The 26,315-nt window shown below is 47.0% G+C and overlaps 1 protein-coding gene across 4 annotated transcripts in view; it reads left to right on the top strand.

Annotated features, from left to right (window-relative positions):
• The window catches only part of NDRG4 (NDRG family member 4), an 87,652-nt gene that overhangs the window by 34,003 nt on the left and 27,334 nt on the right, over positions 1-26,315 (top strand). For 3 of the 4 annotated variants that reach the window (XM_073564357.1, XM_073564356.1, XM_073564358.1), the window contains exon 4: positions 23,883-23,988. In XM_073564357.1, the coding sequence (XP_073420458.1) occupies positions 23,883-23,988 (106 nt within the window). Of the gene's footprint in view, positions 1-9,568; positions 9,720-23,882; positions 23,989-26,315 lie in introns of those variants that run through there. The other variant, XM_073564359.1, reaches the window with a different exon arrangement.

Here is a 26,315-nt window from a genome sequence, read left to right as displayed (position 1 = left end):
GTAGACAGGTGTAGGTCCCGGTTTAGGTGGTGTATGTAGACGGGTGTATGTAGACGGGTGTAGGTGCTAGTTTTGGGGTGTATGTAGACGGGTGTAGATGCTGGTTTTGGGGTGTATGTAGACGGGTGTAGGTGCTGGTTTTGGGGTGTATGTAGACGGGTGTAGGTGCCGGTTTTGGGGGTGTCTGTAGATTGGTGAAGGTCCCGGTTTTGAGGGTGTATGTAGATGGGTGTCTGTACACAGGTGTAGGTCCCGGTTTTGGTGTATGTAGATGGGTGTATGTCCTGGTTTTGGGGTGTATGTAGATGGGTGTAGGTCCTGGTTTTGGTGGTGTATGTAGATGGGTGTAGGTCTCGGTTTTGGTGGTGTATGTAGATGGGTGTAGGTCCTGGTTTTGGTGGTGTATGTAGATGGGTGTAGGTCCAGGTTTTGGTGGTGTATGTAGATGGGTGTAGGTCCTGGTTTTGGTGGTGTATGTAGATGGGTGTAGGTCCTGGTTTTGGTGGTGTATGTAGATGGGTGTTGGTCCTGGTTTTGGTGGTGTATGTAGATGGGTGTAGGTCTCGGTTTTGGTGGTGTATGTAGATGGGTGTAGGTCCCTGTTTTGAGGGTGTATGTAGATGGGTGTAGGTCCCTGTTTTGGGGTTGTATGTAGATGAGTGTAGGTCCCGGTTTTGGTGGTGTATGTAGATGGGTGTAGGTCCCGGTTTTGGTGGTGTATGTAGATGGGTGTGGGTCCCGGTTTTGGTGGTGTATGTAGATGGGTGTAGGTCCCGGTTTTGAGGGTGTATGTAGATGGGTGTAGGTCCTGGTTTTGGTAGTGTATGTAGATGGGTGTAGGTTCTGGTTTTGGTGGTGTATGTAGATGGGTGTAGGTTCTGGTTTTGGTGGTGTATGTAGATGGGTGTAGGTCCCGGTTTTGAGGGTGTATGTAGATGGGTGTAGGTCCTGGTTTTGGTAGTGTATGTAGATGGGTGTAGGTTCTGGTTTTGGTGGTGTATGTAGATGGGTGTAGGTTCTGGTTTTGGTGGTGTATGTAGATGAATGTAGGTCCTGGTTTTGAGGGTGTATGTAGATGGGTGTAGGTCCCGGTTTTGAGGGTGTATGTAGATGGGTGTAGGTCTCGGTTTTGAGGGTGTATGAAGATGGGTGTAGGTCTTGTTTTTGAGGGTGTATGTAGATGGGTGTAGGTCTCGGTTTTGGTGGTGTATGTAGATGGGTGTAGGTCCCGGTTTAGGTGGTGTATGTAGACGGGTGTATGTAGACGGGTGTAGGTGCTAGTTTTGGGGTGTATGTAGACGGGTGTAGATGCTGGTTTTGGGGTGTATGTAGACGGGTGTAGGTGCTGGTTTTGGGGTGTATGTAGACGGGTGTAGGTGCCGGTTTTGGGGGTGTATGTAGATGGGTGTAGGTTCTGGTTTTGGTGGTGTATGTAGATGGGTGTAGGTTCTGGTTTTGGTGGTGTATGTAGATGGGTGTAGGTCCCGGTTTTGAGGGTGTATGTAGATGGGTGTAGGTCCTGGTTTTGGTAGTGTATGTAGATGGGTGTAGGTTCTGGTTTTGGTGGTGTATGTAGATGGGTGTAGGTTCTGGTTTTGGTGGTGTATGTAGATGAATGTAGGTCCTGGTTTTGAGGGTGTATGTAGATGGGTGTAGGTCCCGGTTTTGAGGGTGTATGTAGATGGGTGTAGGTCTCGGTTTTGAGGGTGTATGAAGATGGGTGTAGGTCTTGTTTTTGAGGGTGTATGTAGATGGGTGTAGGTCTCGGTTTTGGTGGTGTATGTAGATGGGTGTAGGTCCCGGTTTAGGTGGTGTATGTAGACGGGTGTATGTAGACGGGTGTAGGTGCTAGTTTTGGGGTGTATGTAGACGGGTGTAGATGCTGGTTTTGGGGTGTATGTAGACGGGTGTAGGTGCTGGTTTTGGGGTGTATGTAGACGGGTGTAGGTGCCGGTTTTGGGGGTGTATGTAGATGGGTGTAGGTCCCGGTTTTGAGGGTGTATGTAGATGGGTGTAGGTCCCGATATTGTTGGTGTATGTCCCGATATTGGTGGTGTAGGTCCCGATATTGGTGTATGTAGACGGGTGTAGGTCCTGGTTTTGGCAGTGTCTATAGATTGGTGTAGGTCCCGGTTTTGGTGGTGGGTGTAGGTCTTGGTTTTGGGGTGTATGTAGATGGATGTAGGTCCTGGTTTTGAGGGTGTCTATAGACAGGTGAAGGTCCCGGTTTTGAGGATGTATTTAGATGGGTATCTGTTCAAAGGTGTAGGTCCCGGTTTTGGTGGTGTATGTAGACAGGTGTAGGTCCCGGTTTAGTTGGTGTATGTAGACGGGTGTATGTAGACGGGTGTAGGTGCTAGTTTTGGGGTGTATGTAGACGGGTGTAGATGCTGGTTTTGGTGGTGTATGTAGATGGGTGTGGGTCCCGGTTTTGAGGGTGTATGTAGATGGGTGTAGGTCTCGGTTTTGAGGGTGTATGAAGATGGGTGTAGGTCTTGTTTTTGAGGGTGTATGTAGATGGGTGTAGGTCTCGGTTTTGGTGGTGTATGTAGATGGGTGTAGGTCCCGGTTTTGAGGGTGTATGAAGATGGGTGTAGGTCTTGGTTTTGAGGGTGTATGTAGTTGGGTGTAGGTCCTGGTTTTGAAGGTGTATGTAGATGGGTGTAGGTCCTGGTTTTGAGGGTGTATGTAGATGGGTGTAGGTCCCGGTTTTGGGGGTGTATGTAGATGGGTGTAGGTCCCGGTTTTGGGGGTGTATGTAGATGGGTGTAGGTCCCGGTTTTGAGGGTGTATGTAGATGGGTGTAGGTCCCTGTTTTGGGGTTGTATGTAGATGAGTGTAGGTCCCGGTTTTGGTGGTGTATGTAGATGGGTGTAGGTCCCGGTTTTGGTGGTGTATGTAGATGGGTGTGGGTCCCGGTTTTGGTGGTGTATGTAGATGGGTGTAGGTCCCGGTTTTGAGGGTGTATGTAGATGGGTGTAGGTCCTGGTTTTGGTAGTGTATGTAGATGGGTGTAGGTTCTGGTTTTGGTGGTGTATGTAGATGGGTGTAGGTTCTGGTTTTGGTGGTGTATGTAGATGAATGTAGGTCCCGGTTTTGAGGGTGTATGTAGATGGGTGTAGGTCCTGGTTTTGAGGGTGTATGTAGATGGGTGTAGGTCTCGGTTTTGATGGTGTATGTAGATGGGTGTAGGTCCTGGTTTTGAGGGTGTATGTAGATGGGTGTAGGTCCTGGTTTTGAGGATGTATGTAGATGGGTGTAGGTCTCGGTTTTGGTGGTGTATGTAGATGGGTGTAGGTCCCGGTTTTGAGGGTGTATGAAGATGGGTGTAGGTCTTGGTTTTGAGGGTGTATGTAGTTGGGTGTAGGTCCTGGTTTTGAAGGTGTATGTAGATGGGTGTAGGTCCTGGTTTTGAGGGTGTATGTAGATGGGTGTAGGTCCCGGTTTTGGGGGTGTATGTAGATGGGTGTAGGTCCCGGTTTTGGGGGTGTATGTAGATGGGTGTAGGTCCCGGTTTTGAGGGTGTATGTAGATGGGTGTAGGTCCCGGTTTTGAGGGTGTATGTAGATGGGTGTATGTCCCGCTTTTGAGGGTGTATGTAGATGGGTGTAGGTCCCGGTTTTGGGGGTGTATGTAGATGGTGTGACGAACTGCCCACCGCCGTTCGTCTACTTACGGGCGACACTAACGGGGGTCCCGCTGCCACCAAAACGCGACGGACAGCGGACCCTGTGTCACCACTATGTCACAATCCCACCACTGACACGGATGTATCAGCGGACGGAGGGACGTGACACAATGCCGGCACACGGCTATCACAGGCACCGTTGGGGCTTATCTTAGTTATCCCACCACCGGCACCATGTGACAAAAATATCCAGCAAGCTAATCTCGCTCTACAATTTGCCGCAGGGAGAGTTTAATTTGGATGCCCCACCACTGCTATCAATCTTCCAAGTACTGCGGGGATTTATGTATATCCCACTTTCTCAGTTCCACTTTGGAACTCGCAGCTCTCCGGCGCCCCCCTTACCCTCAGGTCAGTCAGGGAACTGCACCTAGGATAATTAGTCGCCGGACGGGCTGCCTGTTGTGAACCGGCAATTAGGCTTCTGCAGTAAGGGAATTATCAATGCTGTGGCTGAAGCCCCCTTACTCAGCAATATAAGACCCTTCTAGACTGCCAGCAAGCCGCAATAGCCGTGCACAACACGCTGCCACCAGTCACGTTTACTTAATTCACAGTGTTAAATTAAGAGGGTCTGTGGCAAACCCCTCGAATTAGTAGCGATTATCTAACAAAGGCGTATAGTTCGAGTCTTAGAGCATAGAGACAGATCTAAATAATTATTTCATTTATTTTCCGAAAGAGGACAGTGATTACAGATAAAAGTTGCTATAAAATTGAGACATAAAATATGTACAGTACAGGTATAAAATAAAAGTGGAGAAAACAAAGAGATTACACTCACAGTTCCATATTGTTCCTTAGGCAGACCATGTGGCTTTAAGGTGGGTGGAGGCGGAGCTGCACTTCTCCGCTCATCTGAGTTCTTGTCAGCATGGACTCTGCAGCTGTTCTGAGCTGGTTTGCCCAGGAAATGCCTTATAGACTTTCCTATGTGACATCACAGAGAGGTGCATTCTGGGTTGATCCCACCTCTCTTATCCAAGTTATGTTTTGGCTACAAAACTTAGATTAGCTATAACTTTATGGGAGAAGCTGGTATGGACTCATCAGTGGTATCATGTTTCCCAGCGTAATGAGCCCATCAAGAAAACATCAAACATCTATGCGATATGACCGTCCATTTGGGCGCAAATCCTATCTCATGTTCTGGACAGGGTAGAACTTCGAAACATACGCGGTCTCGAAGCTGGGACCGCTCAGGTTACAAAAATATGATTTTCATATCTCTAGGGTATTTGGTTCTTATGGTATAGGCTCTCATAGTTTTATTCGTTTCAAACAAATACGTTTTTCCCGCACTTTTTTTCTTCTCTTTCAGCCGAGGCACATGAGAAGCCAAATGGGGTGACAGGAAATTGGTTTATGGCACTCGGGGGAAGGGAAGCTGCTGTAGTGTGCAATGTAACTGAGACACTGGCAGGCAGCTTCTCAAAGAAAATGGAGGGTTTGTTAGCACATTGCAACAGAAAACATATCTTGCAGACATTGTACATCACACCTCCCCCCTTAAGAGGGCGCTAAAAAGGCATTACCTCTCGGTAATCGGCCATGCGCACCTCAGCGGGTTCGCCCCGGCGGGACAACCCATCGGCATTGCCGTTTTCACTGTCCTTCCTGTGTTTTACAGTAAAATCGTACTGTTGAAGGGCAAGGCTCCAGCGGAGCAATCTTCCATTGGTTCCGGACACTGTGTGCAACCAGCTCAGAGGGTTGTGGTCAGTTACCACCGTGAAGGCGCGCCCGTACAGGTAGGGCTGCAAACGCTGCAGTGCCCACACCATGGCCAGACACTCCTTCTCGATGGTCGAGTATGCCACTTCCCTCGGCAAAAGTTTCCGGCTCAGGTACAACACGGGGTGCTCTTGGTCCCCCAAGTCGACCTGGCTAAGGTCCCGGTTGTGGTGGTGTATGTAGATGGGTGTAGGTCCCGGTTTTGGTGGTGTATGTAGATGGGTGTAGGTCCAGGTTGTGGTGGTGTATGTAGATGGGTGTAGGTCCCGGTTGTGGTGGTGTATGTAGATGGGTGTAGGTCCCGGTTGTGGTGGTGTATGTAGATGGGTGTAGGTCCCGGTTGTGGTGGTGTATGTAGATGGGTGTAGGTCCCGGTTTTGGTGGTGTATGTAGATGGGTGTAGGTCCCGGTTTTGGTGGTGTATGTAGATGGGTGTAGGTCCCGGTTGTGGTGGTGTATGTAGATGGGTGTAGGTCCCGGTTGTGGTGGTGTATGTAGATGGGTGTAGGTCCCGGTTTTGGTGGTGTATGTAGATGGGTGTAGGTCCCGGTTGTGGTGGTGTATGTAGATGGGTGTAGGTCCCGGTTGTGGTGGTGTATGTAGATGGGTGTAGGTCCCGGTTTTGGTGGTGTATGTAGATGGGTGTAGGTCCCGGTTGTGGGGGTGTATGTAGATGGGTGTAGGTCCTGGTTGTGGTGGTGTATGTAGATGGGTGTAGGTCCCGGTTGTGGTGGTGTATGTAGATGGGTGTAGGTCCCGGTTGTGGGGGTGTATGTAGATGGGTGTAGGTCCCGGTTGTGGGGGTGTATGTAGATGGGTGTAGGTCCCGGTTGTGGGGGTGTATGTAGATGGGTGTAGGTCCCGGTTGTGGGGGTGTATGTAGATGGGTGTAGGTCCCGGTTGTGGGGGTGTATGTAGATGGGTGTAGGTCCCGGTTGTGGTGGTGTATGTAGATGGGTGTAGGTCCCTGTTGTGGTGGTGTATGTAGATGGGTGTAGGTCCCGGTTGTGGTGGTGTATGTAGATGGGTGTAGGTCCCGGTTTTGGTGGTGTATCTAGATGGGTGTAGGTCCCGGTTGTGGGGGTGTATGTAGATGGGTGTAGGTCCCGGTTGTGGTGGTGTATGTAGATGGGTGTAGGTCCCGGTTGTGGGGGTGTATGTAGATGGGTGTAGGTCCCGGTTGTGGGGGTGTATGTAGATGGGTGTAGGTCCCGGTTGTGGGGGTGTATGTAGATGGGTGTAGGTCCCGGTTGTGGGGGTGTATGTAGATGGGTGTAGGTCCCGGTTGTGGGGGTGTATGTAGATGGGTGTAGGTCCCGGTTGTGGGGGTGTATGTAGATGGGTGTAGGTCCCGGTTTTGGGGGTGTATGTAGATGGGTGTAGGTCCCGGTTGTGGGGGTGTATGTAGATGGGTGTAGGTCCCGGTTGTGGGGGTGTATGTAGATGGGTGTAGGTCCCGGTTGTGGGGGTGTATGTAGATGGGTGTAGGTCCCGGTTGTGGTGGTGTATGTAGATGGGTGTAGGTCCCTGTTGTGGTGGTGTATGTAGATGGGTGTAGGTCCCGGTTGTGGTGGTGTATGTAGATGGGTGTAGGTCCCGGTTTTGGTGGTGTATGTAGATGGGTGTAGGTCCCGGTTGTGGGGGTGTATGTAGATGGGTGTAGGTCCCGGTTGTGGGGGTGTATGTAGATGGGTGTAGGTCCCGGTTGTGAGGGTGTATGTAGATGGGTGTAGGTCCCGGTTTTGGTGGTGTATGTAGATGGGTGTAGGTCCCGGTTGTGGTGGTGTATGTAGATGGGTGTAGGTCCCGGTTGTGGGGGTGTATGTAGATGGGTGTAGGTCCCGGTTGTGGGGGTGTATGTAGATGGGTGTAGGTCCCGGTTGTCGGGGTGTATGTAGATGGGTGTAGGTCCCGGTTGTGGGGGTGTATGTAGATGGGTGTAGGTCCCGGTGTGATGTACCATGTCTGCAAGATATGTTTTCTGTTGCAATGTGCTAACAAATCCTCCATCCTAGGACATTGTAAACTCTCAGTAGTAGGAATTCCTTCCCCCCAGGTTTTATCAACCCTGCCACTTCCTCTGGAAGAGCAGGAATGTTAATTAGCTAGACCATCTTCCTCACACCATTTGCCTTCTCTCCTCTTCAGAGCGGGAAAAACTTCTTTGTTTGAAACGAATAAAACTATGAGAGACTATACCATAAGAACCAAATACCCTAGAGATATGAAAATCATATTTTTGTAACCTGAGCGGTCCCAGCTTCGAGACCGCGTATGTTTCGAAGTTCTACCCTGTCCAGAACATGAGATAGGATTTGCGCCCAAATGGACGGTCATATCGCATAGATGTTTGATGTTTTCTTGATGGGCTCATTACGCTGGGAAACATGATACCACTGATGAGTCCATACCAGCTTCTCCCATAAAGTTATAGCTAATCTAAGTTTTGTAGCCAAAACATAACTTGGATAAGAGAGGTGGGATCAACCCAGAATGCACCTCTCTGTGATGTCACATAGGAAAGTCTATAAGGCATTTCCTGGGCAAACCAGCTCAGAACAGCTCAAGTCGTCGTGCTAGAAGGACCCCAATGAGCGGAGAAGTGCAGCTCCGCCTCCACCCACCTTAGCCGCATGGTCTGCCTAAGGAACAATATGGAACTGTGAGTGTAATCTCTTTGTTTTCTCCACTTTTATTTTATACCTGTACTGTACATATTTTATGTCTCAATTTTATAGCAACTTTTATCTGTAATCACTGTCCTCTTTCGGAAAATAAATGAAATTATTTAGATCTGTCTCCATGCTCTAAGAATCGAACTATACGCCTTTGATAGATAATCGCTACTAATTCAAGGGGTTTGCCACGGACCCTCTTAATTTAACACTGTGAATTAAGTAACCGTGACTGGTGGCAGCGCGTTGTGTACGGCTATTACGGCTTGCTGGCAGTCTAGAAGGGTCTTATATTGCTGAGTAAGGGGCTTCAGCCACAGCATTGATAATTCCCTTACTGCAGAAGCCTAATTGCCGGTTCACAACAGGCAGCCCGTCCGGCGACTAATTATCCTAGGTGCAGTTCCCTGACTGACCTGAGGGTAAGGGGGGCGCCGGAGAGCTGCGAGTTCCAAAGTGGAACTGAGAAAGTGGGATATACATAAATCCCCGCAGTACTTGGAAGATTGATAGCAGTGGTGGGGCATCCAAATTAAACTCCCCCTGCGGCAAATTGTAGAGCGAGATTAGCTTGCTGGATATTTTTGGTCACATGGTGCCAGTGTTGGGATAACTAAGATAAGCCCCACTGCGCCTGTGATAGCCGTGTGCCGGCATTGTGTCACGCCCCTTCGTCCACTGATACACCCGTGTCAGTGGTGGGACTGTGACATAGTGGTGACACAGGGTCCGCTGTCCGTCGCGTTTTGGTGGCAGCGGGACTCCCGTTAGTGTCGCCCGCAAGTGGACGAACGGCGGTGGGCTGTTCGTCACACCCGGTTGTGAGGGTGTATGTAGATGGGTGTAGGTCCCGGTTGTGGTGGTGTATGTAGATGGGTGTAGGTCCTGGTTTTGGGGGTGTATGTAGATGGGTGTAGGTCCTGGTTTTGGTGGTGTATGTAGATGGGTGTAGGTCCCGGTTTTGGGGGTGTATGTAGATGGGTGTAGGTCCCGGTTTTGAGGGTGTATGTAGATGGGTGTAGGTCCCGGTTGTGGTGGTGTATGTAGATGGGTGTAGGTCCCGGTTTTGGGGGTGTATGTAGATGGGTGTAGGTCCCGGTTTTGGGGGTGTATGTAGATGGGTGTAGGTCCCGGTTTTGGGGGTGTATGTAGATGGGTGTAGGTCCCGGTTTTGGTGGTGTATGTAGATGGGTGTAGGTCCCGGTTGTGGTGGTGTATGTAGATGGGTGTAGGTCCCGGTTGTGGGGGTGTATGTAGATGGGTGTAGGTCCCGGTTTTGGTGGTGTATGTAGATGGGTGTAGGTCCCGGTTGTGGGGGTGTATGTAGATGGGTGTAGGTCCCGGTTGTGGTGGTGTATGTAGATGGGTGTAGGTCCCGGTTTTGGGGGTGTATGTAGACGGGTGTATACATGAATGTGACTTGCTGGGACGTTGTTATAGAGGGGTCAGACATTTGCAGATTGCTGAGTTGTGCCCGTCAGAGGTGGGGGCCGGCGTCTCGGCCAATCGCCCAGCGGCAGTGTCTGCAGTAAGGAGGGCGGGGATATAAGGCTGAGACGCTGCCGCTGTGTCCTGTCTGCGCTCCCGCCGCCGCCTCAGAGATGCCCGAGTGCTGGGATGGGGTGAGTGCAGCTGCCGCGGGGGTCCTCATCACATCACTGCGGACACTGAGGAGGGGAGAGCGCCACCACCGGCCGGAGAGGAGGATTGTGTGCGACCCCCGGAGATGAGAAGCCCCCAATATAACGCTATAGAGGGAGGAGAGCGCCCCCTATATTATACTATAGAGGGAGGAGAGGGCGGTGTATATTATACTATAGAGGGAGGAGAGCGCGGTGTATATTATACTATAGAGGGAGGAGAGCGCGGCGTATATTATACTATAGAGGGAGGAGAGCGCGGTGTATATTATACTATAGAGGGAGGAGAGCGCGGTGTATATTATACTATAGAGGGAGGAGAGCGCGGTGTATATTATACTATAGAGGGAGGAGAGCGCGGCGTATATTATACTATAGAGGGAGGAGAGCGCGGTGTATATTATACTATAGAGGGAGGAGAGCGCGGTGTATATTATACTATAGAGGGAGGAGAGCGCGGTGTATATTATACTATAGAGGGAGGAGAGCGCGGTGTATATTATACTATAGAGGGAGGAGAGCGCGGTGTGTATTATACTATAGAGGGAGGAGAGCGCGGTGTATATTATACTATAGAGGGAGGAGAGCGCGGTGTATATTATACTATAGAGGGAGGAGAGCGCGGCGTATATTATACTATAGAGGGAGGAGAGCGCGGTGTATATTATACTATAGAGGGAGGAGAGCGCGGTGTATATTATACTATAGAGGGAGGAGAGCGCGGCGTATATTATACTATAGAGGGAGGAGAGCGCGGCGTATATTATACTATAGAGGGAGGAGAGCGCGGTGTATATTATACTATAGAGGGAGGAGAGCGCGGTGTATATTATACTATAGAGGGAGGAGTGCGCGGTGTATATTATACTATAGAGGGAGGAGAGCGCGGTGTATATTATACTATAGAGGGAGGAGAGCGCGGTGTATATTATACTATAGAGGGAGGAGAGCGCGGTGTATATTATACTATAGAGGGAGGAGAGCGCGGTGTATATTATACTATAGAGGGAGGAGAGGGCGGTGTATATTATACTATAGAGGGAGGAGTGCGCGGTGTATATTATACTATAGAGGGAGGAGAGCGCGGTGTATATTATACTATAGAGGGAGGAGAGCGCGGTGTATATTATACTATAGAGGGAGGAGAGCGCGGTGTATATTATACTATAGAGGGAGGAGAGCGCGGTGTATATTATACTATAGAGGGAGGAGAGCGCGGTGTATATTATACTATAGAGGGAGGAGAGCGCGGTGTATATTATACTATAGAGGGAGGAGAGCGCGGTGTATATTATACTATAGAGGGAGGAGAGCGCGGGGTATATTATACTATAGAGGGAGGAGAGCGCGGTGTATATTATACTATAGAGGGAGGAGAGCGCGGTGTATATTATACTATAGAGGGAGGAGAGCGCGGCGTATATTATACTATAGAGGGAGGAGAGCGCGGCGTATATTATACTATAGAGGGAGGAGAGCGCGGTGTATATTATACTATAGAGGGAGGAGAGCGCGGTGTATATTATACTATAGAGGGAGGAGTGCGCGGTGTATATTATACTATAGAGGGAGGAGAGCGCGGTGTATATTATACTATAGAGGGAGGAGAGCGCGGTGTATATTATACTATAGAGGGAGGAGAGCGCGGTGTATATTATACTATAGAGGGAGGAGAGCGCGGTGTATATTATACTATAGAGGGAGGAGAGGGCGGTGTATATTATACTATAGAGGGAGGAGAGCGCGGGGTATATTATACTATAGAGGGAGGAGAGCGCGGCGTATATTATACTATAGAGGGAGGAGAGCGCGGTGTATATTATACTATAGAGGGAGGAGAGCGCGGTGTATATTATACTATAGAGGGAGGAGAGCGCGGCGTATATTATACTATAGAGGGAGGAGAGCGCGGTGTATATTATACTATAGAGGGAGGAGAGCGCGGTGTATATTATACTATAGAGGGAGGAGAGCGCGGGGTATATTATACTATAGAGGGAGGAGAGCGCGGTGTATATTATACTATAGAGGGAGGAGAGCGCGGTGTATATTATACTATAGAGGGAGGAGAGGGCGGGGTATATTATACTATAGAGGGAGGAGAGGGCGGGGTATATTATACTATAGAGGGAGGAGAGCGCGGGGTATATTATACTATAGAGGGAGGAGAGCGCGGTGTATATTATACTATAGAGGGAGGAGAGCGAGGTGTGTATTATACTATAGAGGGAGGAGAGCGCGGCGTATATTATACTATAGAGGGAGGAGAGCGCGGCGTATATTATACTATAGAGGGAGGAGAGCGCGGTGTATATTATACTATAGAGGGAGGAGAGCGCGGTGTATATTATACTATAGAGGGAGGAGAGCGCGGTGTATATTATACTATAGAGGGAGGAGAGCGCGGTGTATATTATACTATAGAGGGAGGAGAGGGCGGTGTATATTATACTATAGAGGGAGGAGAGCGCGGTGTATATTATACTATAGAGGGAGGAGAGCGCGGTGTATATTATACTATAGAGGGAGGAGAGCGCGGTGTATATTATACTATAGAGGGAGGAGAGCGCGGTGTATATTATACTATAGAGGGAGGAGAGCGCGGTGTATATTATACTATAGAGGGAGGAGAGTGCGGTGTATATTATACTATAGAGGGAGGAGAGCGCGGCGTATATTATACTATAGAGGGAGGAGAGCGCGGTGTATATTATACTATAGAGGGAGGAGAGCGCGGTGTATATTATACTATAGAGGGAGGAGAGCGCGGTGTATATTATACTATAGAGGGAGGAGAGCGCGGCGTATATTATACTATAGAGGGAGGAGAGCGCGGTGTATATTATACTATAGAGGGAGGAGAGCGCGGTGTATATTATACTATAGAGGGAGGAGAGCGCGGTGTATATTATACTATAGAGGGAGGAGAGCGCGGTGTATATTATACTATAGAGGGAGGAGAGCGCGGTGTATATTATACTATAGAGGGAGGAGAGCGCGGCGTATATTATACTATAGAGGGAGGAGAGCGCGGCGTATATTATACTATAGAGGGAGGAGAGCGCGGTGTATATTATACTATAGAGGGAGGAGAGCGCGGTGTATATTATACTATAGAGGGAGGAGAGGGCGGTGTGTATTATACTATAGAGGGAGGAGAGCGCGGTGTATATTATACTATAGAGGGAGGAGAGCGCGGTGTATATTATACTATAGAGGGAGGAGAGCGCGGTGTATATTATACTATAGAGGGAGGAGAGCGCGGCGTATATTATACTATAGAGGGAGGAGAGCGCGGTGTATATTATACTATAGAGGGAGGAGAGCGCGGTGTATATTATACTATAGAGGGAGGAGAGCGCGGTGTATATTATACTATAGAGGGAGGAGAGCGCGGTGTATATTATACTATAGAGGGAGGAGAGCGCGGTGTATATTATACTATAGAGGGAGGAGAGCGCGGTGTATATTATACTATAGAGGGAGGAGAGCGCGGTGTATATTATACTATAGAGGGAGGAGAGCGCGGTGTATATTATACTATAGAGGGAGGAGAGCGCGGTGTATATTATACTATAGAGGGAGGAGAGCGCGGTGTATATTATACTATAGAGGGAGGAGAGCGCGGTGTATATTATACTATAGAGGGAGGAGAGCGCGGTGTATATTATACTATAGAGGGAGGAGAGGGCGGTGTATATTATACTATAGAGGGAGGAGAGCGCGGTGTATATTATACTATAGAGGGAGGAGAGCGCGGTGTATATTATACTATAGAGGGAGGAGAGCGCGGCGTATATTATACTATAGAGGGAGGAGAGCGCGGTGTATGTTATACTATAGAGGGAGGAGAGCGCGGTGTATATTATACTATAGAGGGAGGAGAGCGCGGTGTATATTATACTATAGAGGGAGGAGAGCGCGGCGTATATTATACTATAGAGGGAGGAGAGCGCGGCGTATGTTATACTATAGAGGGAGGAGAGCGCGGTGTATGTTAAACTATAGAGGGAGGAGAGCGCGGTGTATATTATACTATAGAGGGAGGAGAGCGCGGCGTATATTATACTATAGAGGGAGGAGAGCGCGGTGTATATTATACTATAGAGGGAGGAGAGCGCGGTGTATATTATACTATAGAGGGAGGAGAGCGCGGTGTATATTATACTATAGAGGGAGGAGAGCGCGGTGTATATTATACTATATAGGGAGGAGAGCGCGGTGTATATTATACTATAGAGGGAGGAGAGGGCGGTGTATATTATACTATAGAGGGAGGAGAGCGCGGTGTATATTATACTATAGAGGGAGGAGAGCGCGGTGTATATTATACTATAGAGGGAGGAGAGCGCGGCGTATATTATACTATAGAGGGAGGAGAGCGCGGTGTATGTTATACTATAGAGGGAGGAGAGCGCGGTGTATATTATACTATAGAGGGAGGAGAGCGCGGTGTATATTATACTATAGAGGGAGGAGAGCGCGGCGTATATTATACTATAGAGGGAGGAGAGCGCGGCGTATGTTATACTATAGAGGGAGGAGAGCGCGGTGTATGTTATACTATAGAGGGAGGAGAGCGCGGTGTATATTATACTATAGAGGGAGGAGAGCGCGGCGTATATTATACTATAGAGGGAGGAGAGGGCGGCGTATATTATACTATAGAGGGAGGAGAGCGCCCCCTATATTATACTATAGAGGGAGGAGAGCGCGGCGTATGTTATACTATAGAGGGAGGAGAGCGCGGCGTATATTATACTATAGAGGGAGGAGAGCGCGGTGTATATTATACTATAGAGGGAGGAGAGCGCGGTGTGTATTATACTATAGAGGGAGGAGAGCGCGGCGTATATTATACTATAGAGGGAGGAGAGCGCAGTGTATATTATACTATAGAGGGAGGAGAGCGCGGCGTATATTATACTATAGAGGGAGGAGAGCGCGGTGTATATTATACTATAGAGGGAGGAGAGCGCGGTGTATATTATACTATAGAGGGAGGAGAGCGCGGTGTATATTATACTATAGAGGGAGGAGAGCGCGGTGTATATTATACTATAGAGGGAGGAGAGCGCGGTGTATATTATACTATAGAGGGAGGAGAGCGCGGTGTATATTATACTATAGAGGGAGGAGAGCGCGGTGTATATTATACTATAGAGGGAGGAGAGCGCGGTGTATATTATACTATAGAGGGAGGAGAGCGCGGCGTATATTATACTATAGAGGGAGGAGAGCGCGGTGTATATTATACTATAGAGGGAGGAGAGCGCGGTGTATATTATACTATATAGGGAGGAGAGCGCGGTGTATATTATACTATAGAGGGAGGAGAGCGCGGTGTATATTATACTATAGAGGGAGGAGAGCGCGGTGTGTATTATACTATAGAGGGAGGAGAGCGCGGTGTATATTATACTATAGAGGGAGGAGAGCGCCCTGTATATTATACTATAGAGGGAGGAGAGCGCGGCGTATATTATACTATAGAGGGAGGAGAGCGCGGCGTATATTATACTATAGAGGGAGGAGAGCGCGGTGTATATTATACTATAGAGGGAGGAGAGCGCGGCGTATATTATACTATAGAGGGAGGAGAGCGCGGCGTATATTATACTATAGAGGGAGGAGAGCGCGGTGTATATTATACTATAGAGGGAGGAGAGCGCGGTGTATATTATACTATAGAGGGAGGAGAGGGCGGTGTATATTATACTATAGAGGGAGGAGAGCGCGGTGTATATTATACTATAGAGGGAGGAGAGCGCGGTGTATATTATACTATAGAGGGAGGAGAGCGCGGTGTATATTATACTATAGAGGGAGGAGAGGGCGGGGTATATTATACTATAGAGGGAGGAGAGCGCGGTGTATATTATACTATAGAGGGAGGAGAGCGCGGTGTATATTATACTATAGAGGGAGGAGAGCGCGGTGTATATTATACTATAGAGGGAGGAGAGCGCGGTGTATATTATACTATAGAGGGAGGAGAGGGCGGGGTATATTATACTATAGAGGGAGGAGAGCGCGGTGTATATTATACTATAGAGGGAGGAGAGCGCGGTGTATATTATTCTATAGAGGGAGGAGAGCGCGGTGTATATTATACTATAGAGGGAGGAGAGCGCGGTGTATATTATACTATAGAGGGAGGAGAGCGCGGTGTATATTATACTATAGAGGGAGGAGAGGGCGGTGTATATTATACTATAGAGGGAGGAGAGCGCGGGGTATATTATACTATAGAGGGAGGAGAGCGCGGTGTATATTATACTATAGAGGGAGGAGAGCGCGGTGTATATTATACTATAGAGGGAGGAGAGCGCGGTGTATATTATACTATAGAGGGAGGAGAGCGCGGCGTATATTATACTATAGAGGGAGGAGAGCGCGGCGTATATTATACTATAGAGGGAGGAGAGCGCGGTGTATATTATACTATAGAGGGAGGAGAGCGCCCTGTATATTATACTATAGAGGGAGGAGAGCGCGGTGTATATTATACTATAGAGGGAGGAGAGCGCGGTGTATATTATACTATAGAGAGAGGAGAGCGCCCCGTATATTATACTATAGAGGGAGGAGAGCGCGGTGTATATTATACTATAGAGGGAGGAGAGTGCGGTGTATATTATACTATAGAGGGAGGAGAGCGCGGTGTATATTATACTATAGAGGGAGGAGAGCGCCCCGTATATTATACTATAGAGAGAGGAGAGCGCCCCGTATATTATACTATAGAGGGAGGAGAGCGCCCCGTATATTATACTATAGAGGGAGGAGAGCGCGGTGTGTATTATACTATAGAGGGAGGAGAGCGCGGTGTATATTATACTATAGAGGGAGGAGAGCGCGGTGTATATTATACTATAGAGGGAGGAGAGCGCGGTGTATATTATACTATAGAGGGAGGAGAGCGCGGTGTATATTATACTATAGAGAGAGGAGAGCGCCCCGTATATTATACTATAGAGGGAGGAGAGCGCGGTGTATATTATACTATAGAGGGAGGAGAGCGCCCCGTATATTATACTATAGAGAGAGGAGAGCGCCCCGTATATTATACTATAGAGGGAGGAGAGCGCGGTGTATATTATACTATAGAGAGAGGAGAGCGCCCCGTATATTATACTATAGAGAGAGGAGAGCGCCCCGTATATTATACTATAGAGGGAGGAGAGCGCGGTGTGTATTATACTATAGAGGGAGGAGAGCGCGGTGTATATTATACTATAGAGGGAGGAGAGCGCGGTGTATATTATACTATAGAGGGAGGAGAGCGCGGTGTATATTATACTATAGAGAGAGGAGAGCGCCCCGTATATTATACTATAGAGGGAGGAGAGCGCGGTGTATATTATACTATAGAGGGAGGAGAGCGCCCCGTATATTATACTATAGAGAGAGGAGAGCGCCCCGTATATTATATTATAGAGGGAGGAGAGCGCGGTGTATATTATACTATAGAGAGAGGAGAGCGCCCCGTATATTATACTATAGAGAGAGGAGAGCGCCCCGTATATTATACTATAGAGAGAGGAGAGCGCCCCGTATATTATACTATAGAGGGAGGAGAGCGCCCCGTATATTATACTATAGAGAGAGGAGAGCGCCCCGTATATTATACTATAGAGGGAGGAGAGCGCCCCGTATATTATACTATAGAGAGAGGAGAGCGCCCCGTATATTATACTATAGAGGGAGGAGAGCGCCCCGTATATTATACTATAGAGGGAGGAGAGCGCCCCGTATATTATACTATAGAGGGAGGAGAGCGCCCCGTATATTATACTATAGAGGGAGGAGAGCGCCCCGTATATTATACTATAGAGGGAGGAGAGCGCGGTGTATATTATACTATAGAGGGAGGAGAGCGCCCCTATATTATACTATAGAGGGAGGAGAGCGCGGTGTATATTATACTATAGAGGGAGGAGAGCGCGGTGTATATTATACTATAGAGAGAGGAGAGCGCCCCGTATATTATACTATAGAGGGAGGAGAGCGCGGTGTATATTATACTATAGAGAGAGGAGAGCGCGGTGTATATTATACAATAGAGGGAGGAGAGCGCGGTGTATATTATACTATAGAGGGAGGAGAGCGCGGTGTATATTATACTATAGAGAGAGGAGAGCGCCCCGTATATTATACTATAGAGGGAGGAGAGCGCGGTGTATATTATACTATAGAGGGAGGAGAGTGCAGTGTATATTATACTATAGAGGGAGGAGAGCGCCCCGTATATTATACTATAGAGGGAGGAGAGCGCGGTGTATATTATACTATAGAGGGAGGAGAGCGCGGTGTATATTATACTATAGAGGGAGGAGAGGGCGGGGTATATTATACTATAGAGGGAGGAGAGCGCCCCGTATATTATACTATAGAGGGAGGAGAGCGCGGTGTATATTATACTATAGAGGGAGGAGAGCGCGTTGTATATTATACTATAGAGGGAGGAGAGCGCGGTGTATATTATACTATAGAGGGAGGAGAGGGCGGGGTATATTATACTATAGAGGGAGGAGAGCGCCCCGTATATTATACTATAGAGGGAGGAGAGCGCGGTGTATATTATACTATAGAGAGAGGAGAGCGCCCCGTATATTATACTATAGAGGGAGGAGAGCGCGGTGTATATTATACTATAGAGGGAGGAGAGGGCGGGGTATATTATACTATAGAGAGAGGAGAGCGCCCCGTATATTATACTATAGAGGGAAGAGAGCGCGGTGTATATTATACTATAGAGGGAGGAGAGGGCGGGGTATATTATACTATAGAGGGAGGAGAGCGCGGTGTTTATTATACTATAGAGGGAGGAGAGCGCGGTGTATATTATACTATAGAGGGAGGAGAGCGCGGTGTATATTATACTATAGAGGGAGGAGAGCGCGGTGTATATTATACTATAGAGGGAGGAGAGCGCGGTGTATATTATACTATAGAGGGAGGAGAGGGCGGGGTATATTATACTATAGAGGGAGGAGAGCGCGGTGTATATTATACTATAGAGGGAGGAGAGCGCGGTGTATATTATACTATAGAGGGAGGAGAGCGCGGTGTATATTATACTATAGAGGGAGGAGAGCGCGGTGTATATTATACTATAGAGGGAGGAGAGCGCGGTGTATATTATACTATAGAGGGAGGAGAGGGCGGGGTATATTATACTATAGAGGGAGGAGAGCGCGGTGTATATTATACTATAGAGGGAGGAGAGCGCGGCGTATATTATACTATAGAGGGAGGAGAGCGCGGCGTATATTATACTATAGAGGGAGGAGAGCGCGGTGTATATTATACTATAGAGGGAGGAGAGCGCGGTGTATATTATACTATAGAGGGAGGAGAGCGCGGTGTATATTATACTATAGAGGGAGGAGAGCTCCCCGTATATTATACTATAGAGGGAGGAGAGCGCGGTGTATATTATACTATAGAGGGAGGAGAGCGCGGTGTATATTATACTATAGAGGGAGGAGAGCGCGGCGTATATTATACTATAGAGGGAGGAGAGCGCGGTGTATATTATACTATAGAGGGAGGAGAGCGCGGTGTATATTATACTATAGAGGGAGGAGAGCGCGGTGTATATTATACTATAGAGGGAGGAGAGCGCGGCGTATATTATACTATAGAGGGAGGAGAGCGCGGCGTATATTATACTATAGAGGGAGGAGAGCGCGGCGTATATTATACTATAGAGGGAGGAGAGCGCGGTGTATATTATACTATAGAGGGAGGAGAGCGCGGTGTATGTTATACTATAGAGGGAGGAGAGCGCGGTGTATATTATACTATAGAGGGAGGAGAGCGCGGTGTGTATTATACTATAGAGGGAGGAGAGCGCGGTGTATATTATACTATAGAGGAAGGAGAGCGCCCCCTATATTATACTATAGAGGGAGGAGAGCGCGGTGTATATTATACTATAGAGGGAGGAGAGCGTGGTGTATATTATACTATAGAGGGAGGAGAGCGCGGTGTATATTATACTATAGAGGGAGGAGAGCGCGGTGTATATTATACTATAGAGGGAGGAGAGCGCGGCGTATATTATACTATAGAGGGAGGAGAGCGCGGTGTATATTATACTATAGAGGGAGGAGAGCGCCCCGTATATTATACTATAGAGAGAGGAGAGCGCGGTGTATATTATACTATAGAGGGAGGAGAGCGCGGTGTATATTATACTATAGAGGGAGGAGAGCGCGGTGTATATTATACTATAGAGGGAGGAGAGCGCGGCGTATATTATACTATAAAGGGAGGAGAGCGCGGCGTATATTATACTATAGAGGGAGGAGAGCGCGGTGTATATTATACTATAGAGGGAGGAGAGCGCGGTGTATATTATACTATAGAGGGAGGAGAGCGCGGTGTATATTATACTATAGAGGGAGGAGAGCGCGGTGTATATTATACTATAGAGGGAGGAGAGCGCGGTGTGTATTATACTATAGAGGGAGGAGAGCGCGGTGTGTATTATACTATAGAGGGAGGAGAGCGCGGTGTATGTTATACTATAGAGGGAGGAGAGCGCGGTGTGTATTATACTATAGAGGGAGGAGAGCGCGGTGTATATTATACTATAGAGGGAGGAGAGCGCGGTGTATATTATACTATAGAGGGAGGAGAGCGCGGTGTATATTATACTATAGAGGGAGGAGAGCGCGGTGTATATTATACTATAGAGGGAGGAGAGCGCGGTGTGTATTATACTATAGAGGGAGGAGAGCGCGGTGTATGTTATACTATAGAGGGAGGAGAGCGCGGTGTGTATTATACTATAGAGGGAGGAGAGCGCCGTTGAGTATAATCCCACCCTCAGTGTTACGGTGGGCTTCGGTGGGTGGGATTGTGGGGGCTTTCCTGTGTTGAAAAAAAGGGATAAGAGAGACACAGGATAACATGAATGCAACAGCAGAAAAAAGGCTTTTATCGACATGCAATAGCTAGAGAGATCCAAGTGTACAATAAAAACAAAAACCACAAATGAAACAACAGTGGAGAACACATGCAGTATACAAAGGAAGAAATGTTTATATAAATAAGAGTCTCAGAATATGCATTCACAGCAATGCCCTCTATCACCATATAATATGCATAAATGGACAAGTTGCAGCAGTAAAGTCCGATCAGTCTAATAGTGACTTGTAAACAATCCAAATGATTACCATGCAAGTCCATAGATGAGGGAAGGCAATTGCTGGATCACATAAAAATTACCCAAGCATCCTCACACTGCCCACAGAACCCAACGCGTGTCGCTGCTAACCTGCAGCTTCGTCAGGGGAAGTAGCCAGGAATGAGATCAAGTCCCCTTTATAGTGCAATTGTAATCACTACAGCGCACGGCGACACCTGAGTGCGGCGTCAGCTGTGTGATGAAGATAACCTGAGTCCAGAATGAGTCACGACGCCTGCGCAGTAGATAGCATTGTATTCCTGAGAGATTGTGAACAAGAGGCTAGCAGTTCAGAAGCCAGGAACCAGGAGGTGCCCCACATGTAACAACGCTGCGGCTCTGTAAGCCAGGCAGGGAGGGGGAGGGCGGTTTTTAACTCTTTCTCCTCACATAGCCCAGCACCTAAGAATGACATCAGTGCTCCATAACAAACTTATGCTATCAACCTGGAAAAATAAAGTGGTAGTAGAGCGCCTGTACCTTGCAGCAGTGTCCATGCTCAGAATCACATATAATACAAAAATCAATGCAAATACTAAAAATAAAGAAAAAATAATAATAATGCACTAATGACATGCAAACTGCACCTCAAAAACTGCAGCATGTGAACAATGTATCCTAAAAGTGGTGGAAACGCAGACAATCAGGAAGAAATATATATACCTTTAAATATATCAAAAGGGTAAAGCAATGTCATGGATTACAGCAATCAGGTAACCAATATAAACAGTAGGGAAAATATCAAAGATGAAAAAATATTCCATAAACATCGATGATGCAATTCATAGTACCAAACTGAACGGTCAATTCTGTAACAGTAACTATCTTTCTAATCAGAATGTATATTAAAAAAACTCAGGATATTCAGCACAGCAACCAATGTGATTGATGGTAGAAATCCTATCAGGAGGACAAATTATTTCTTTTTTATTTTCCTTTAGATGGAACTAGGGGGCCTATCAAACCCAAACTAACAAAACAGCGCCAAAATGGCTCGAATGAAAATCATGATAGAAAATAGCAAAAAAAAAATGCATAGCGGTACATGAAAACCACCAAATCGACACAAGAAGGGCCCTAGGAATGTCAACACCAATCAGGCCATGAGGAAGCCAGTGAAGGACAAGTCCTCATCGATGCCCCCAGGTCTGACCGTGCTGAATTGAAAAATCCATCTGGACTCCAACCGCAATAATTCGCTCAGTCTGTCAGTTTTGCGAATATTGAGTTTGATCCTCTGCAAACCCACCACAGTAAGGCCCCTAATTTGGCTACTATGAAATTCCGAAAAGCAACGGCAACCAATAGTCTTTTAGACTGTAGGAGCTTTCATCCGGAACATTTGAAAAGGGGCATACGCTATGGACAATTGGCGAGATTGCGTCCATTGGTGTTGACATTCCTAGGGCCCTTCTTGTGTCGATTTGGTGGTTTTCATGTACCTCTATGCATTTTTTTTTGCTATTTTCTATCATGATTTTCATTCGAGCCATTTTGGCGCTGTTTTGTTAGTTTGGGTTTGATAGGCCCCCTAGTTCCATCTAAAGGAAAATAGAAAAGAAAAAAATAATTTGTCCTCCTGATAGGATTTCTACCATCAATCACATTGGTTGCTGTGCTGAATATCCTGAGTTTTTTTAATATACAATCTGATTAGAAAGATAGTTACTGTTACAGAATTGACCGTTCAGTTTGGTACTATGAATTGCATCATCGATGTTTATGGAATATTTTTTCATCTTTGATATTTTCCCTACTGTTTATATTGGTTACCTGATTGCTGTAATCCATGACATTGCTTTACCCTTTTGATATACTTAAAGGTATATATATTTCTTGCTGATTGTCTGCGTTTCCACCACTTTTAGGATACATTGTTCACATGCTGCAGTTTTTGAGGTGCAGTTTCCATGTCATTAGTGCATTATTTATTTTTAGTATTTGTATTGATTTTTGTATTATATGTGATTCTGAGCATGGACACTGCTGCAAGGTACAGGCGCTCTACTACCACTTTATTTTTCCAGGTTGATAGCATAAGTTTGTTATGGAGCACTGATGTCATTCTTGGGTGCTGGGCTATGTGAGGAGAAAGAGTTAAAAACCGCCCTCCCCCTCCCTGCCTGGCTTACAGAGCCGCAGCGTTGTTACATGTGGGGCACCTCCTGGTTCCTGGCTTCTGAACTGCTAGCCTCTTGTTCACAATCTCTCAGGAATACAATGCTATCTACTGCGCAGGCGTCGTGACTCATTCTGGACTCAGGTTATCTTCATCACACAGCTGACGCCGCACTCAGGTGTCGCCGTGCGCTGTAGTGATTACAATTGCACTATAAAGGGGACTTGATCTCATTCCTGGCTACTTCCCCTGACGAAGCTGCAGGTTAGCAGCGACACGCGTTGGGTTCTGTGGGCAGTGTGAGGATGCTTGGGTAATTTTTATGTGATCCAGCAATTGCCTTCCCTCATCTATGGACTTGCATGGTAATCATTTGGATTGTTTACAAGTCACTATTAGACTGATCGGACTTTACTGCTGCAACTTGTCCATTTATGCATATTATATGGTGATAGAGGGCATTGCTGTGAATGCACATTCTGAGACTCTTATTTATATAAACATTTCTTCCTTTGTATACTGCATGTGTTCTCCACTGTTGTTTCATTTGTGGTTTTTGTTTTTATTGTACACTTGGATCTCTCTAGCTATTGCATGTCGATAAAAGCCTTTTTTCTGCTGTTGTGTGCATGTTATCCGGTGTCTCTCTTCTCCCTCTTTTTCATTTGATCTACTTGGCACAGTGTTGCACCCAGTTATCATATTCATGTCACATTTTCCGTGGTGCCCACCTGTATACATGTATATTGGCTTCCTGTGTTGGCGCTCGTCTTCACTGCTCGGACGCTGCATGTTGAGCTTTTACTGACCTATTCTCTTCCCACAGGAACACGACGTTGAGACGCCGTACGGAATGCTGCACGTTGTCATACGAGGGACCCCGAAAGGCAATCGTCCAGCAATACTCACCTACCATGATGTCGGCTTGAACCGTAAGTGGCTGGCGCCTCTCCCCGATTGTGGATAACTCGGTGGCCCCATGTAGGCAGGTGCAGGACCTCCAGGAGACCGCACAACATTGCATAGGAGGCCACCTCCTGCAAGGTGCATGTGAAGTGTGAAGAAGGGCTGCAGCAGCCGGGGTCACACCCGAGCCCTCTGCGAGTCAGAGCCCCACTGAGGTTTCCCTCGTGGGATCTTGAGTGATGGGCCACACCGTAGACCCCATAAACCCCTGAGCCTGTGGAGAGGCGTAGTCTCCGATCCAGCCTGCAGAGCTCTAGTTGAGGACCACCAGCAGAATGTGAGGGGGGACACTGGCTGGAAATGGCTTTTCTGTTTTGTCACCTCACTGACGCCCTGACCAAAGACAATGGCGCAGAGGCTGACCTGAGACCCTCAATCATCCCGATCTGTGCTGAGGTGCGGACCCCCGTGGTCTCTGCAGCTCCTACCCCTGCCCTCCTTGTGAAGCCGGCCTCACATTAAACATTAGGGGAAGGGAAAGAATCATAGAATCATAGAATCGTAGAATTGGAAGGGACCTCCTGGGCCATCTGGTCCAACCCCCTGCTCAAAGCAGGATTCGCTAAATCATCCCAGTCAGATGTCTGTCCAGCCTCTGTTTGAAGACTTCCATTGAAGGAGAACTCACCACTTCTCGTGGCAGCCTGTTCCACTCATTGATCACTCTAACTGTCAAAAAGTTTTTTCTAATATCTAATCTGTGTCTCCTCCCATTCAGTTTCATCCCATTGCTTCTAGTCTTTCCTTGTGCAAATGAGAATAAAGTTGATCCTTCTACAATGTGACAGCCCTTTAGATATTTGTAGACAGCTATTAAGTCTCCTCTCAGTCTTCTCTTTTGCAAACTAAACATTCCCAAATCCTGCAACCTTTCCTCATAAGACAGGGTTTGCAGACCGGTCACCATTCTGGTCGCTCTTTTCTGAACTTGCTCCAGTTTGTTGATGTCTTTTTTAAAATGTGGTGCCCAAAACTGGACACAATATTCCAGATGAGGTCTGACCAAAGAGGAGTAGAGGGAAATAATGACTTCACGTGATCTAGACTGTATGCTTCTGTTAATACATCCTAGAATTGCATTTGCCTTTTTTGCTGCTGCATCACACTGTTGACTCATATTCAGTCTGTGATCTATTAGTATACCCAAGTCTTTTTCACATGTGCTGTCACTTAGCCCTATTCCTCCCATTCTGTATATGCTTTTTTCATTTTTATTGCCCAGATGTAGTACTTTGCATTTCTCCCTGTTAAAAACCATTCTGTTAGTTGCTGCCCACTTCTCCAGTTTATTTATAGCTTTTTGAATCCTCTCTCTCTTCTCTAGTATTAGCTATCCCTCCTAGCTTTGTGTCATCAGCAAATTTAATCAGTTTACCCTCAATTCCTTCATCTAAATCGTTGATAAAGATGTGGAACAATACAGGGCCCAGGACAGAGCCCTGTGGTACCCCACTTGAGACATTCTTCCTACTGGATGTGCAGCCATTTACGACCACTCTTTGGGTCCGATCACTAAGCCAGTTATGAATCCACCTAACAGTTGCCTTGTCCATTCCATACTTAGTCATTTTTTCAATAAGGATTGTATGAGAGACTTTGTCAAATGCTTTGCTGAAGTCAAGATATACTATATCTACAGCATTTCCTTGATCCACCCAATCAGTGATACCGTCATAGAAGGAAATTAAGTTAGTCTGACATGACTTATTAGTTACAAACCCAAGCTGACTCTGTTTAATCACTTCATTCTTATCCAGGTACTGACATACATGTTGTTTTAATAATTTGTTCAAAGATCTTTCCTGGTATAGAAGTCAGACTCACCGGCCTATAGTTGCCTGGGTCCACCTTCTTCCCCTTTTTGAAGATAGGAACAACATTTGCTCTTCTCCAGTCTTCTGGCACTTCTCCTGTTCTCCAAGAATTTTCAAAGATTATGGAGAGGGGTTCAAAAATTTCTTCTGCTATCTCCTTCAGTACTCTGGGGTGTACTTCATCTGGACCTGGAGACTTGAATTCATTTAGGTTAGCTAAGTGTTTCCTCACTATCTTTCTGTTTATAGATATCCTGGATTCTTCTATTCCGTTAATAGGACAGTGAATAACAGTTGATGTTACATTTCCTTTCTGAGAGAAAGCAGATGCAAAATAGGAATTTAAAAGTTCAGCCTTCTCAACATCCTGTCTTACCATTTCATCATTTTCATCCTGTAAAAATTCTATAGCATCTTTGACTTTTCTTTTACTTTTGACATATCCCCAAAATCCTTTATTATTGCTTTTGACATCTCTT

The sequence above is a fragment of the Dendrobates tinctorius genome, unplaced genomic scaffold (assembly GCF_039654945.1).
Source record: "Dendrobates tinctorius isolate UK_male_01 unplaced genomic scaffold, ASM3965494v1 ptg000450l, whole genome shotgun sequence".
NCBI classification, from domain to species: Eukaryota; Metazoa; Chordata; class Amphibia; order Anura; family Dendrobatidae; genus Dendrobates; species Dendrobates tinctorius.
The sequence above is the reverse complement of the archived record's forward strand: the minus strand, read 5'-3'. Positions and strand labels throughout refer to the sequence as shown.